At 41.0% G+C, this 16597-nt stretch overlaps 1 protein-coding gene across 1 annotated transcript in view; it reads right to left on the reverse strand.

Moving 5' to 3' along the window:
• Nek7 (NIMA related kinase 7) overlaps positions 1-16597 on the reverse strand; it is a 135155-nt gene that overhangs the window by 74708 nt on the left and 43850 nt on the right. The window contains exon 2 of the mRNA XM_005348444.2: positions 3651-3735. Coding sequence (XP_005348501.1) covers positions 3651-3707 — 57 coding nt within the window. The 5' untranslated portion in view covers positions 3708-3735. The remainder of the gene's footprint in view (positions 1-3650; positions 3736-16597) is intronic.

Below are 16597 nucleotides of genomic sequence, written 5' to 3' on the forward strand. Positions count from 1 at the left end.
GGGACAGTGGGAAGGGAGAGGATCTAGAAGGCGGGAGAGCTTGGAGGTCAGTGGGAGGGAGAGGATCTAGAAGGCGGGAGAGCTTGCGGGACAGTGGGAAGGGAGAGGATCTAGAAGGCGGGAGAGCTTGCGGGACAGTGGGAAGCCTGGAGACTTGGGATGTGACCACGAAGAAGCCTTACTGAAGCATCAGGCCGTGAAGCTGAGTTATGGCCAGATTGTCTTTCCTCAAAGCCGCTGTTGCAGTTTACCACCTTGTGCCTACAGCTATAAAATCTCCATGAACTGAACGCTTGTAAGGAGACTACACCACCTAAACTGCTATGAAGACTTCCCAAAGAATATGCCCTATGGCAAACACCTTCACAGCCCCAATTGAATGAGACACAAGCAAAATGAGACTTACTGCTCAGGGAAGAAAAACGAGGTGGGGGGGGGGGGACACAGAGAGAGAGACAGAGACAGAGAGACAGAGACAGACAGAGAGAAAGACAGACAGAGAGAGACAGCGACAGAGACAGCGACAGAGACAGAGAAGGCAATACAGATCAAGACCACGCCCTTATGCTGTGAGACACCAGGGGGCGCTACCTTCCTCCTGCCCACAGTCAATACTTGTCATACCCTGAACAGGCAGCAAGGAGCGCTTGACCGACTCCTAAGTGAACACTAGCTTGTGCTGCCGGGAAGCTAAAAAAAATGACAACCTCACATTGCGGTTGAAGAAGCCAACTCTAACATAGTGTCCTCATACTCTGCAACCTGTCAAAGTATGGGCTGTTTTCTACATGCAACTCTGGTATATGTTCTCCATCACAAACAGCCCAAATATTATAATATTTCAAATTGTAAAAATAAAAACAGAAACCCCCAGAACTCAAACTTCTGATCATTATTTAATTAATCTTAGAAATTCTTAGAATTGCACTGATAGCTGCTATAGAATTAATTTTAGGGTTATAAAGTAGATATGCAGCGTAACCCTCCTCACTTAAAAACTACAAAAAATAGTCACACCTTGTCATAAACCTCTACTAAAAAGAAAATATAAATTTCCATTTTAAAATTAATCGTCCTGTGCTATTTGGCGTGCACCGTCCCCATTACCTATCCAGTATGAATTAGAGGAGGAAAAGGACAATCTTCTGCTGGACAAGTAGAGACTTGAGTGCTGAAATATGGGAGAATCAAGTCCAATGCACTCACTGCTCTCTAGGTGGGAGTGCATAGTATCACGGGAGAAAGAAAAGAACAGGAAGGGTAATGAACACATTTGCCCTAACTTCATGAGAGCAGCAATAATGCAATAAATCCCACGTTCTAAACCTTAACCACAAAGGGATTCCTACTGTACTGAAGTGAGAGCACACATTATAGGCTCAGTATGGGTTTGCAGGCTCATCTCAACCAGGGAAAGGAAAGCCATGCTAGGAAGACAGGCTGTTTATCACGCCATCAGAACTGGTGTCTGACTTCTTTAGGTTGTGGTTTATGTCCACACTTCCATTAGCATTACAAAAGTGAAGGAGTCGCCGGGCTAACCATATGTTGCCATATCACCCCCATTATTCAGGCCAATGGTGCGGAACAAAACAAAGAGGGTTGTGAACCCGGGGCTGAGGCTGCCCTTCCCAGACTTCAAATGCCACCGAGAGCAGGAACATCTCTCAAAGACTTAATAAGCAATAGCGCCTATAAGCTCTTGTCAGGCAATCTTTCTTTCACTATCTCACACCGCCAGTCTGAGGCAGAGCAGAGGAAAATGGAAAGCTCTCCCTTCCCCCACACGCCACAAGGCAGCCAGAGCCTGGCATGACACTTGCCTATTTCCAACAGGGAAAGCGGTCCAACCACACAGGGGCAGCAGCAGGAGGCAGAAACGAAAGGAACAGTGTGAAAAGAGATGCAGAACCGTTCCTATGATTTTGAAATTTAAACTGTGTGGCAGCCCAGTGCCTCGTAAGAAAACACTTACTTTCATGTCTGCCTCCTACGGCCACCCCGACCTTTCCTGGTTGGTGAGTCAGTAGGAGGCAAAGAAAAAAAAAAGTGATTTTTTTTCTTTGAAGCACAGCCACAGTCAAAACTGTGAACTTCAAAATCACAACATGAACTGCCTAATTTTTAAAGGTGTTCTTTTATTATTTTTGCAAGGAACGGAGTAATACAAAACAATGGTGCCTCACCAGAGGTTTGAGAAGGCAGAGAGCTGGGTGTATCGACTACAGTTTACTTACAAGCTTGATCGTGGAACTTAAGACCACTGCAAAGTTACAGATGGATTGGACAAAGCCAAACCTAAAAGCAAATGTGTCCTTCCTCTACATGGCTTTTCTCAACACAGAAAATTCAAGAACATCGAACAAAACAATGCAATGTATATTAAGAACTAACTTAAAAAGTCCTTTAAAGGACATCCTGTTGGGTTTCAACTCTATCTAGCTGAGCCAGCCCTGCCACATGTAAAACATAGAGTTCCACAGGGTATCCACGGTGATGTATCCTTTCCCATGAGATATTAACTTAATAAGGAGAGAGAAGGGAAATCCCCATATGAGAAAAGTTAACAAACATAACTAAGATGCAGGAGACATGGAAGACAAACTGAGAATCACTATCAAGTTTCTAGGGGAAGACCAGGAGATCTGACAGCCCTATGGTGGTGCCACGCTTTAATTGGTCCTGGAAGGATGAGCCATTTTTAAAAAATGAGAAAGCAGAAAAGGGGGTCAAAAAGGAGTGACTTCACAGAGTCACAATGGCAGTCTTCTGTAGGTGGTATTTCTGAGCTGTGCTCCTGGGAGGAGGCAACAGATGCATTAGAACAAATGACAGACACAGATTCAGCAAGTTTGGCGACCAATGTGGGCACCACATGTACTAGCTTTGATATTCAGTGAACACTGCATAGAGAAGTCGGAGGAGACAATGCCACTGGCGTCTCCTTATCACTAGCCCAAACCCACTCCACTACAATCTCACTTGAGGGAATTCCTACCAAGTACTCAATGCTGAGGATAACCTCCGAGCCAAACTGAGGGAATGCTAACAGAGCACGTGTGAGGTTTGTTGTAGAAGACCTCTCAAATACCACAGCCTGTGTGGAAAACAATAATGATAACGAGGGGCTGCCTCTAAAAGTGAAACTATTATTTTAGCCCATTACATATTGGGCTCTCCAGAATGTCTGAACAACAAATGATGGAAACTCTATGTTAAATTTCAATAGTATGGACACACTGTTTTACCAAGACACCCTATCTACTTCATTTTACATTACAAAAAACAGGAAATAACATAACAAGAGAAACATTTCCAGAGAGACTGAGACCATAAGGGAAGTCAAGAGCAGTGAGCCAAAGTAGAAGTGGGTTCAAAATGCAGAGATACTCCAAAACCTGCCTTTTTCTCTCTCCATAAGTCTACCAGTAACCCGCAAAGCCGAGAAGTCACCAAGATGAAATCTTAAGCGAGAACTGGCCTCCCATCATGTTCTATACGAAAGCTCGCATTATAAAACACACAGAAGCCAGTAATACTAACTACAACTTGGAAATTGGAGATGAGCATTTTGCAGCTACTTTACTGCAGCTGCAAATCTACCCACACCTTTAACAGAGAGATAAACGTATCCCACTTATTTAACTTACCTGTGGCAGGAACTGAGGAACCGGCGGCCCTTGCATTCCTTGTGGTTGTTCATCCATTGTCTGACTCAACCGGAAATTCAGAATCCTGCAAAACGGAAAGTTGAAACTTAAATCCTACAGTCATTACCAATTCAAGCGACTTCCAGAGGACCCGACACATGCCCCATATAGCACAGACCTGCAGGGTGCTGTGGAACAATGAGGACACCCTCCGCTTCCATTTCTGACACAAGTCCAAACTCTGCTAGTCCACGAACATACACTGTCCCACCATTTCCATGTAGGTGGACAGAATCCCACGCTTGAGATACCTTTTTCCTTTCTGTCTTCTCCCTGATAAATGTCTTATAAACTACTCATGAACCGGTCCCCTCCTGTAAGTTCCCTTGATGGTATTTTCAAATGTCAGGTGTATTGTTCAGCCTTCTGCGTTTAGACGCCTAAATGTCTGGGATTGTATTATGCAAAAAGAAACTGTTTTTCCTTATGGATACCCAACTGTAGTCTTTTTAAAGAGTGCCCTTCACCACCCCACACTGCGGTTCTCTCATCCTTGTGCTGTGTCAAGTGACTCGGTACCCAATCAGCAGTCTGAGTTCACAGGGCGATGTCTGTTAGAGCACATAGATACTACTGGGCTGGCATTACTCCCTGAACAGCTCTTTGCAGAAACTTCATCAGATGTGAGTGCTCTCTGGACGGCTGAGAGCATACGAGAGGATAATGTGTAGGTCATACGAAGCTATATAAATGGCTTGAAATACATATGCCCTAATTTATAAAGGGTTTATCAGAATACCATCACATCCTCTGCAAAGCAGAAGATCCCGAATTCAATTGCCTGCCAGTATCATGGGAGCAGAATCTACTTCATCTTAGCATCCGTTTCTGTTGAGAGACATTTGTCTACGCTTAACTCTCCTGTCACCGAGCACCTGCCTTACCTGTACTGCGGTGTTCGATGTGCATAGCTACTGCCATACAGAATACAAAACTAAAGTATTAACTAACAATGCTTTATTATAAAACAATCTGGGGGTTTGAGACAAGGTTTCTCTATATAGTTTTGGCTATTCTGGAACTTACTATGTAGACCAGGCTGGTCTAAAACTCAAAGAGACCCACCTGGCCTCTGCCTCCAGAATGCTGGAATCAAAGGTGTGAGCCATCATACCCAGCTGACTACAAAATCTCGAGAGTCAAGCATGGTGATACATACCTGTGAATTCTAGCACTTGGGAAGCTGAGGCAAGATGATCACTATGTGTTCCTGGCCAGACTGGGCTATACGGTTGGTTATATTAAATTCTCTCTGAGACTCAGAGTAAATATTAGCAAACTAAAAAGCCCCAACAGCATTTTTTTAAATTTGAGATTATTTAATACTGAAGAGTATTATGCAATACTTTTATTATCAGACAGCTTGATTGAGCCAGGAAAACACTGAAAAGTCCTGCTTTAGTGTTCAAGTGTTCTCACCATGCACAGTGGTACATGACAGCACCTAAGTAAACACAAGTAGGAGAAAATGAAGCCAAGGCAAAGGAACTCAGAACTGAAAAACCTAAGGTCACCTAATCAATAATCTGCCAACAAACACTGATCTCCTGAAAACAAAAATCCATATGATGTGTTAAGCTTCAGAACCCAAGCAAAAGGAACAAAAAGCGACATAATCTTCTTTCCTCAGGTCTACCATGGTTTGGTGGGTCACTGAGTGCTTTGTCATTGTGTTCATTGTGTATGTGCATGCATGTTCCTGTCTACGAGCACGGGTCTGTGTGGGCCACATCAAGCCTGTAGAGATCAGAGGACAATCTTGGGTGTGGGACCCCTGTCCATCTTGTTTGAGACAAGGTGTTTGGCAAGTTAGTTAGCCAGAGCTTCTCCGGTCTCCCCTCCCATCTCTTGATATGAGACCTCTGGGATTGTCTGAACTCTGGGGATCTGAATGCAGGTCTTCACGCTTGTGTGACAGGTGCCTTATCCACTTAGTCAGCTCCCTACCTATTGTGCATTTTTATTACATATTTTACCTGCATAACTGAAGTAAAACACATATTATAGAAATACAACAGAGCCTTGGATGTTCCTCCTCTGGCGAGCGTTCTCATTTGTTTCTGCCAGGTGTCTGAGGGCAGTGGTTCCCAGGGACTGCTCAGTCTAGATCTGAACCGGTTGAAATATATTTAACATGTATTTGAACTTCTAGATTACAAAGGCTAGATTGCAGATGCCTATGTTGTCTACTGCGTTTCTATTGCTCGGTTCAATGTCTGGCATAAATAGGTAGCTGAGCAGATATTTAATGAAGGAATACACATGTGCCTGTCACAATGACATCAAGTGATTATTGATGCTAAGTATAAAGTTAATAATGAAAATAATTGCCAAATTCAACTAATTTGTAGTTAATCTTTAAGCCAAAAAGAAAATTGCTATTACTAGAAGATGCTCGTTGAGTTACATTTTAAATGATGAGCAGGAAAAATTAACAAGGTTTAAATGGGAGCCAGAGAAGGAAAATAACACATCAAAATGCAAAATAAGCAGAACATCTTTTACATAACTTCAAATTAAGGTTGGTGGGTGATGGAGGATTACTGTCAGAGCAAAGGACTGCGGGGAGGAGAGAGAACTTCACTATCCAGCCAGTGTGTGGGAGTACAGGTCTTTAATCAGCTCAGCACTCTGGAGACAGAGGCAGGAAGACCTGCAGCCTGTTCTACATATTGAGTTCCAAATCAGCCAAAAAATAAGTAGAGTTCACTATGTTTCAAAGATAATATGACAAGCAAGAAGTCCAGTTCACAACTTCTGCAAACCCATATAAAGGACAAGATGAGCTTCAGTAAGACAAGACCCTCACTAGCCTCAACGGCATTCCACACTACTGACCAAGCAGTGTGGACTCTACTGAGTCTTGAGTTGATCTTAAACCATCTCTCCTCTTTCCTATGAACTTTTTCACAGTTACCATCATTCTCTACCAAACACTCGATTATTCCAAAACTGGAAATTTCTGTTACAACTACACTTTCTTGTTGTATCAGTCTATGGCTTTGGTTTTGTTTGTTTATTTATTAAAGCATAAGGAATGGTCACAGTTTGGAAGATCTCAGTAAATCTGTGAACTCTAAATACTACTCAAATGTGATCCCTGCCAAATTTGTGTCTTTCCTAAGCTCTGAGCTACAAATGCCTGTAGCCAGCTGGGCTACAGGCGCATGCCTTTAATTCCAACACTGGGGATGCGGAGGCAGGCAGATCTCTTGTGAGTTCCAGGTCAGCCTAGTCTACAAAGTGAATTCTAGGAGAGTCAGAGACCTATGTAGGTAGACATACCATGTTTCAAAAGTAACTAAATAATAGTTATTTTTGAATTTTATTATTGGCACAAATTATGTTAGTAGTTTGCCTTCATAATAACTTTCAAGAAATAGCTACAAAAATTTCTCAGAATAATCACAAGCTGTCAATCATCCTAACATTAAAATGGTGCTCCAAATCTAGCAGCTGTCCCACTTCTTCAAACACCTCGAAGAGCACTCCGCCTGGAGGTGACTGATTTCTTGGAGGTGACTGTAATTTACCCAGGTAGCATTTTAAAGCTATGTCTCATCTTGTCATGACACATCATATTCAAAGACATGTCATCACAGCTTGAGATTTGATAATATACTCATTTTCACTTCATCTCCGTCAATTCGTGTTGGGTAATTTTTTTAAGTCTCAATGACTGAGGTGCCTATTTAGCATATCAAAACTGACCTGGCAAAGGTTCTCCCAGCATCCTTCAGTCCCTGCTAGTTACCTAGTATGGGGGGCATACCCTGCACCCTACCCTGAACTCTCTAGCCCAGACACTGGGCGGCCCTCCCCCAAGTTGCCCTTCCCTATATAATCCAATCATTTTGGTTAGCCTGCTCTTTCTTATGCACCCTTTATTGTCCTGACTCTCCTTCTCTCCTCTCTGTCTCTACGTGGCTCAGACTCTGACTCTGGACTCTTCCTCCCTCACATCTACAATAAACCTCTTCCTCCACCTTACCTAGGGGCAGTCATGTCCTTCCTCTTAATTCCATTTTTTCTTCAGTTTGGAGGAGTGGGCTCACGTCTGACAAGCAAGAGCTCCCTTAGTGAGACATGCCTCACCAGCCCCAATCAAGAGCATTTTTAAGTAAAGCTTACATTTAAAAAATAAACCTTACAGCTATATAGCAGATAAAGGATACAAAGAGCAGTACATTTTCCTACTGTGCTGATAATGGCTTTGTAATAAACATAAAAACATTTGGTCATGACAACCACTTAAGAGGATCTTAAGGACCTGACCATATCTCCTATGCTTCTGTCCGCAGACTGTGCCCTCAACACTTTAACAAGAGCCGCTTTGATCAAAAAAATCTAAAATCTAAGGCTGGAGAGATGGCTCAGGATACACAATCAAGAGAAGTGAAGTTCGAATCTCAGTACCCACACAAGCCCAGTTCTCCTGCCTGCCTGAATTCTAGTTCCAGGGCAGAAGAAGAATCTCTGGGGCTTGCTGGTTTCCATCCTAGTTGAGGAAAGGCCAGCCCTACATTCAGACAGAAATCCTGCCTCAAAGAAAGAGGCGGAAAGATAGAGAGGAGGACAACGGATACCCTTTCCTGACCTTTATGCACATGCGAAAACACCCACCCATGTGGGCATCTACACGTTCTCACACACACACAATCCTATTTTATTTTATTTTATTTTATTTTTGGTTTTTCGAGACAGGGTTTCTCTGTGGCTTTGGAGCCTGTCCTGGAACTAGCTCTGTAGACCAGGCTGGTCTCGAACTCACAGAGATCCGCCTGCCTCTGCCTCCTGAGTGCTGGGATTAAAGGCGTGCGCCACCATCGCCCGGCCACAATCCTATTTTAAAATCTGTAATCTATCCAGTTATTTCTCTCATTACTTTTCCTGGTCCTCCCTGTTCTGAAGCTATCTAAGATTGATGTTTTATCTCTGAGATGCATCTCTGACGTCCTCTCTCACAATAGCTTAGCCCCTTCCTTCTTGCTACTTTCCATGAACACTGAACTCTCACCTCCTGTCCCTGAAACCTGCTAAGCATTCTCTAGCATCAGAACCTGCTGTTTGCTACCCTCTGGGTTCAGAATCCCCCAACAGCTGGCTCAAATTTGTAATTATATTGCTGTGTTTCTTAGGTTTTTTTGTTCATTTTTTACTGTTGATCACTGCTATTATACTGCAAACAACTCAAGGGCAGGAGCAGGAGCTCGGCCATTTTGTTCCTTATTTATTTCTCAGACATTACCTGATATAAAGTAAGCATGGCAGCATCTAGTGACTGAATGAAAGCTGAATGGTAATGGAGATGAGGACAGATTTTAGTCTTGCTTCTTAGTTTATCATTATATATTTGGGACTTGTGAATGATTAGATTTGTCTGGGAGTAGAAAGGGAAAGTTACAATTGATTGCAAGATTTTTTCCTAGGAGGAAACAGCATATGGTGGTACCACCAACCAAGTAACAGATGGGAAGTGGAAGCAGGGTGGGTGTCAGAAGAGTAAAGGAGAGGGCGGGAACAATACAGAAAGACCTTACCGTGAATTATTAAAGTCGTGCATAAAAGCCCTTGCAGAGAATCTTTGGAGATGCAGAGGTCAATATATTGTCTTGCAATTTTCAAAGCATTGCTATTTATTATTATTAGCTAAGACCTTTTCATGCAGGTGAAAGCATCCCTTTTCTGTGAACTGAAGCTCTCTGAAAAAGCCATACCTACACTGAAGATTAGTCTGACAAGAAGTTCCTGATTGCTCAGGGATGGAATGTTGTCGCCAATGAGAGCCATTCCATCCATGTCTGTCTCTAAGCTAACATGTCTTTTGTCTATCAGGTAAAACCTCTGAAATGTGTTCTTAGCAAAGCAATACCTTCCACCAAGCCAAAAGCTAACTGTGAGGAGTTAGTAGAGGAAACGGGTAAGAGTTTCTCCGGCTTTGTTTCAATCTGCCTACCACCTGTCTCCACCAGAGCACCGGTGGCAAATGCACTGATTTACAGCTGATTTACGACTGTCATTACTCTGTGACTATAGAGTGTACGCAACCATTTTCACCATAATACATATCATCCAGGGCAACTTGAATTCACGTCCCAGGCCAATGGTCACTCATCAGTCACTGGGAGGTAGGGGGGTGATAAAGAATTCAAGTCTGCCAGTGAGCTGACTTTAAATATGATCTTAACAAAATTATTAAATAAAACATAATACATCTTAAAGCAATGCAATTTACTTCATTGGTATCATTCCTTAAATAAAATATTTCCTTGTTCCCATATTTAACCAATTTATCAAAGGTATACAAACTAAAACCTTGAGACCATTATTAGCAAACTAAATCTCTATGGGACAACCAGAGTCACTACCCACTTTGGCGGAATTCTTAAGGAGTGTGTGTGTGTGTGTGTGTGTGTGTGTGTGTGTGTGTGTGTGTGTGTGTACGTATGTCTATATATGTGTGTGTGTGTATATATATATATATAAATGTATATACACACACATACACACCTACAAAATCCAAAGTGAATGTTATATTTTTAAAGTCTGCATTGTACAAAAAAATAAATCAATACATGTTTCAAACCTTCTTAACAACACTTAAACAAAATACAAGTTTGAAGATTAAGTTATAGAAATTTTGTTAAAGGGGACTTTGACTCTTTAACACTAAGAGTGTTCAGCTAAATGGACTTATTTTCTTCATTACTTACCACCATAAAAAATATAAAAACTAGGCAATCTCAAAGTTCTTCTAATTCATCTTCACTTTCACTCAAATTGAAAGTCAGTTTTAACAACAAAGGTTACCTATGGAGTCTGTTTTCAAAAATACCTTTTCCTGATCCTATCACATACCCATGGTTTCCCAATGCAAGGTACACTGTTCGTAGAGGAAATGCATGGGGATCCAAAGAGAGGTTTCAGATAAGCAATTACAGGCTGTTTGCACTTTTTTGATTTTTCAGAATTCTAATGGGTTGTACATGGGAAGGACACGATTCAAATTTAAGCTTCCTTTTCTGAAATGAATTTTTCCCCTCGATCTTTGAGGTAATAAAATGTTTAGTACCCCTTTACAATGTCTACTATGCTTAGCATATTCAAATATTCTCTACAAACATTAAAAAGATTGTTTTATTAAACGACAACTCTTACTTAAGAAGAATGAAATACAGAACAAAATGGGGAATAACTATGCTAAATAATAGAAGCATCCTTCCCCCATCCAAAGGACAATTATTGATCTAGCTATATAAGTGCGCACACACACACACACATACACGCACATGCACACGCACACACACGTGCACATAAATGTCAAGGGACATAATGGAAAGTTTAAGATGACTGATCCTTGGCAGAATCTGGATTCTTAAATCCAGATCTAAATATTTTTCTTGGCCCCAAGTCACCATTCAACAGGAATATTCCTGACCTCACCCTCCTGTCTCCATTTAAGTGTGTGAGTCATCCAGTATTTCCCATAATGAAGCAAGTGACGCATCGACTTCAGCCAAGAAGAGAGTAAGTGCTCAGAGTCAGTAATCCATTCATAAATTGCTGTGTTGTAATGAGTTAAGTCTTGAGGAGATACTGGAATGTTTATTGAGCTTTTGAAGAGAATGATGGATGTTTCTAGAGCATCCCAGTCTCAAGATTTATAGTGAAGAACGATAATTTATCAACAAACTTGGCTCACGCAGCCATTCTCCCTTTAAAGGAACTGGAAAAAGTAGGAGGTTCCAGAGTTCGGGCTGGGAAAGTACAAGCTGAGCCTGAAACACCGTGTACCAGAAAACAAAGCTATGTTCATAGAACAATGGGGACATGTCAAAAGAAATGGAAGTCGGCTTGAAGGGACGTGGATGGGATCCCTCTGACCACAATCGGACATTTTAGGAGCACACAGGGGTCCATTTAGTAAAACAAGAACTGGGATCCATAAGGATGTGCAAACAGTGGAGAAGCAAAGGCCACTCTTGACAACAGACTGCCATCAAAGTAACAATGGGATTTAAAAGTCACTGGCAGTGGAACAAATGAGGGTCAGCAAGGAACTGGGCTCCATTCCTCCAGAGCGCATCTCTTTTAGCTGGACGCACCATTCTAATAGGAACAGGTACCTTTAAGAAATGTGCTGCATTTAAGGCTGTGGGGTTGCAACTATTTCAATGACCTTGCTATTTCTAGTTCACTTTGTAGCTCATAAGAAATTCACCCCCTAAAAACACTATTTCCACAATTCTGGATGCTGCAGAGCCCTCTACTAAGAAAGCCACTTGAAAAGAAGGCATATGTGCACACACACACCACAAACCAAAATGTCTACTTGGAACAGCCCCAAACACGAAGGCTTAAAACTGCAGTGTAAGTGAGCATAACTGTTGGGGAGGAGGTCTCTGACTGGACGGTTACTCTCATTCTGATTCATAGTGAAAACAACCATTGTTCTGCAATACTGACTCTGGTATCTTCTGCTAGTCATTGCAGAAGCTTTCTGCTGCCACACTCAACAGAGGACTGAGTTAGACATGCCAATCCAAGTGTAACAATAATATCACAGTACCAGGAATGCCATTAATTTCAAAACATGTGACTCTTGTTGAAATCTTAACCCATGATTTTTTTCATAAAACAGTATGTCATTCTAATTTGCTTTCAACCTAAGTGACACAAATATCTATCTATCTAACAATCTATCTATAGAAAGATAAGCTATAAACATAAAAAATACTATCTCTAATAGAAAATACTAATTTAAGTAATGATGAAAATACATGATATGTTGATACACATTTCTGTTATAAAAATCAGAGGATATAGATATACATCAGTGTATCACCTTTCTAAAAGATAGTAAGTCTATTTTTAAAATTTTGTGTACTACTGAATACTTATTAATCCCTCAATTCTGCTCTAAAAATAATAAATCAGCAACTGAATATCAAATTACATGCAAGAATGCATACGACAAAAGTATTTATAATAAAGAAAAACTGGTAGGAACAACATGAAGGTTGACTAAAAATGGGAAAAAAGGGTCTCACAAGATGGCTTAGCTGGAGAGACTCTTTCAGTCCCCAGGACCTACAGAAGAGGACCAAGTTCCAAAAGTGGACCTCTGACCTTCACATCACACACACACACCCCACAATTTTTAAATAATTTTAAAGTTGAATAAATACAAAAATTTTAAAGCTAGACTAAAAATGTTTCTTTACACCTTGAGTGACTTTACAATGTAACCAATATACTGTGAAGTGATATATCAAGACTCAAGAAAAATTTGATTATATGTGCACTTGATGGATACTATGTGTACCAGACTTCAGTCAATTACTTAATTGGACAGTTTATACTATTTCCCCTGCCAATATATAAGCCATATAGGAGCAGGAAATTATGTATCCTACCTTGCCAAAATACAGGCCAAATAAGGTTGGGATATTGTGTTTTACATACCTCTTTACCCACAGTCCTTGGCACAGGGCTAAATGTTGCAAATCAGTATTTGTTAATGTACCTAAAGTGAATACATTAAATAGACCTAAATGTACAATAACATGTAACCATATTAAATCAAAACTACCATTTGCACTCATGTATAACAACGCTTTCAGTCATGTCGACTGAAATACACTTCCCTCTCTTGGGCTGGTTCCACACCCTGTTAGCAGCTAATTCCTGAAACATTGTCTCATTTGTGTGCACGGGTACAGGAACACTTTATTTCCATATTGACAAAAACAATCAAACTCAACCTCTGAGGACAATTAGTTGGACTGTTTATGAATGTGAATGCAACATGACACCGAAATACATCAAAGGACAAGGCTCTAGGGGATGACAAGGAACCAAGAAAAGCAAGCCCAGCACCTAAGCATGTTTTCCATTGAGTGTGGTGTTGACAGCCCAGAGACAGCTGACGCACTAAGAGGAGGCATAGCTTCTTTTTGAGAACAGAAGGCTGTGGTGAGCGCGTGCCCCAGCACTTGGATGGAGACCTGGAAAGCCTGAACTCTAATAGGATTCCTAGCATTCAACCGGTTCAGATCTAGACTGAGCAGTCCCTGGGAACCACTGCCCTCAGACACCTGGCAGAAACAAATGAGAACGCTCGCCGGAGGAGGAACATCCAAGGCTCCGTTGTATTTCTATAAATGATTTCCCACATATAATATCCAACACATGATAAAACCACATATTGAAGCAATTAAGAACTCATGAACAAAATCAAAAGACAGAACCAACAGAAATGAAAACGCTCTCAAATGCAAAGCAAAGCCAGGAAACTAAATAGTGTATGTTCCAGTTGGCCTTCGGTTGCTGTGATAAACGCTGACCAGAAGCAACTTGGGGAAGAAAGGGTTTAATTCAGTTGACAGCTGACAGTCCATTAAGGGAAGCCAAGGCAGGAACAGAAGCCGACACCACAGAGGAACTCTACTTATAGGCTTGTTCTCTGCTTGCTCAACTATGTTCCTAATACAGACCAGGTCCACCTGCCCAGCAGAGGCACTGCCCAAACTACAACAATTAGCAAAAGAAAAGGCCCTACAGACATGTCCATAGGCCTGTCTGAAGGAGGCAGTTTTTCAACTGATGGTCCTTCTTCCCAGGTGACTCTGGTTTGTTTCAAGTTGCAAAAAAATAAAAAAATAAAAATAAAAACAAGTCAGCAAAGCATGTGATGGGGAAATTTAATTAAATGCTACCTATCTGAAAATAATAGGGTATAATGATTATAGAATTTAAAATGTACCTAAAATGTACAAAAATGATCAATTTATAAACAGAAGAAGGTAAATGGAACAGTGTTCTAGGTTTCCTATTAAAATGTGTGCAAAAACAAAAGGCAAAATCAGCATATTCATTTCATTTTTAATGTTATGTTGTCTACACATCTGACAAACACAGCGATACCAAAGCACCAAAGAGCTATTCCCATCACATCTCCTTCCACACTCAAGCCCTCTCTGGTCCCAGGCTACTGCACATCTGCATTTTCCCTCTGTAGTTCCGTCTTTTCTAGAATATCATATTAATGAAGCCTCTTTTAAGATGGTCCCTCCATTTAGCATGATGCGGTTCTTGTCCCCACTGTAAACAGGTTATTCATTCTAATTGCTCAATGCTATACCATTCCATGTGCAGCTGCTGTAGGAATTCCTACCACCAATAGCCTTTAAGTTACCTGCCCACTTGGGCATGGCCCCTTATACTATGGTATACTTATGGTAAAGCACCCATCAGGCCTTTTTTCTGGCTACAGGATTCAGTTATTGTTTCCTGTTCCAGTAGAGGACTGTGATCTGTGAATCTACCCCTAAATAAATAACCCTCCATTATACTCAGTTCTGAGCTAGTGTGGGATTTCTTTTAAGCGTCCTTCTTCAGATGGCCTAGTCCTCAAGTGAAGAGCATCTGCATCATTTCCAGTTTTGGAGAACCGTGAAGAAAGTAAGTTTACTATAAGCATTCCTATAAAGGACAGTTCCAATCCACTTGGGTATGAACACGAGACTAGGAATGAGAGGAGAGTAGTACTAGATTCACTAATGATATATAGAAAACAAGCGACTTTTTTCTAAGAAATAAAACAAAAAATAAAAATACTTCCACCTGCCCTGTCTTATCACATGCCTTCTGTGGCCTCAGCAATTCTTCTCACTCATTCTTTTAATTCTTCAAGATCTTACCAAAAAAAAAAATGGGTAATACATCTATGTCTAAGATATATTCTGGTCACTCCATCAAATGAAGAAGAGAGTAAAGGACAGGAGTTCTAAGCCTTTCAACTTTATAGAAAAGTAGACACTAGCCTTTCTCCCACTATATAATAATTAGAATGGCCATTTATCAAGCTAGAATGACAAAACAAAGTGGCAATTTGTAGGATATAAATACTATATTTCCATGGTAAAATTAAGCTCACCACAAGATTATGAATTCTTACAGTCTGACAAATTGCATGTGGCTATTAACTAATCAGCAATTAACAAATACCTGAAAGTGTGGAACACAGCTAACCAGGTAAATATTTAAACAGTTAGACATAAGGTTTTCGGGCATGGAATCATTTATATGTGTCATTTTTCAACACAGTGACATACAGAAGACCTGCCCATGCTTGCCAAACATCTCCCCTTCGAGCTAGCTCTTTAGAGTGACTGTTCTACCTCAGAATTGTTTCCCAGCAGCATGGCTCACTTCTCAGTAGTCACCTACTGGGAAGGATTCTGCATTAAATACCATCTAGGGATCCAGGAAAACACCACTGTAAGGCTGTTCTGGGCTGAAACATCACAGAAATAAAGCCAAATTATGATACTGATGAGACTGATGGCTTTATGTTTTTTGCTGACACCTGCTTTATCTTCTTCTTAATATATGTTGGAATTTTGAGAGCCTTACATAAACAGCATCGAACACAGCAACTTTTAGGCTGATTAATTAAGGATCCACTGACCCGAAAACCAAGCGTGCTCACATCACTCATGACCCAGGCCCGCTGGCTTTTACTGAAACGTGTTACAGTGGTGTCCACCGCTCTCTTCCCCATGCTTACCCCATACAAACTCACTACGTTCCATGTCAATTGTCTCCTTTAACCATGAGGCGCGATTCTGAAACAAAAGTTACATTTTACAATTTAAACTGTAAAAGTCGGGATGCTATACAGACAAAACTAAAAAAAAGGCTTAAAGGAAAAGTTGGGTGTCTTAAAATATTATACAATGAGACTTTTAAAATGTGTTTTAGTAAATTACATATCATATAGTAAGTAGTAAGCTCTGAAAAAAGATGTTGTGGTCCTACTAAGCCCTCCTGTAGTAATAAGGGGTGGAAGATGTGACGATGCTGTGGTCCTACTAAGCCCTCCT

Source organism: Microtus ochrogaster, chromosome 6, assembly GCF_000317375.1.
Source record: "Microtus ochrogaster isolate Prairie Vole_2 chromosome 6, MicOch1.0, whole genome shotgun sequence".
Classification (NCBI taxonomy): domain Eukaryota; kingdom Metazoa; phylum Chordata; class Mammalia; order Rodentia; family Cricetidae; genus Microtus; species Microtus ochrogaster.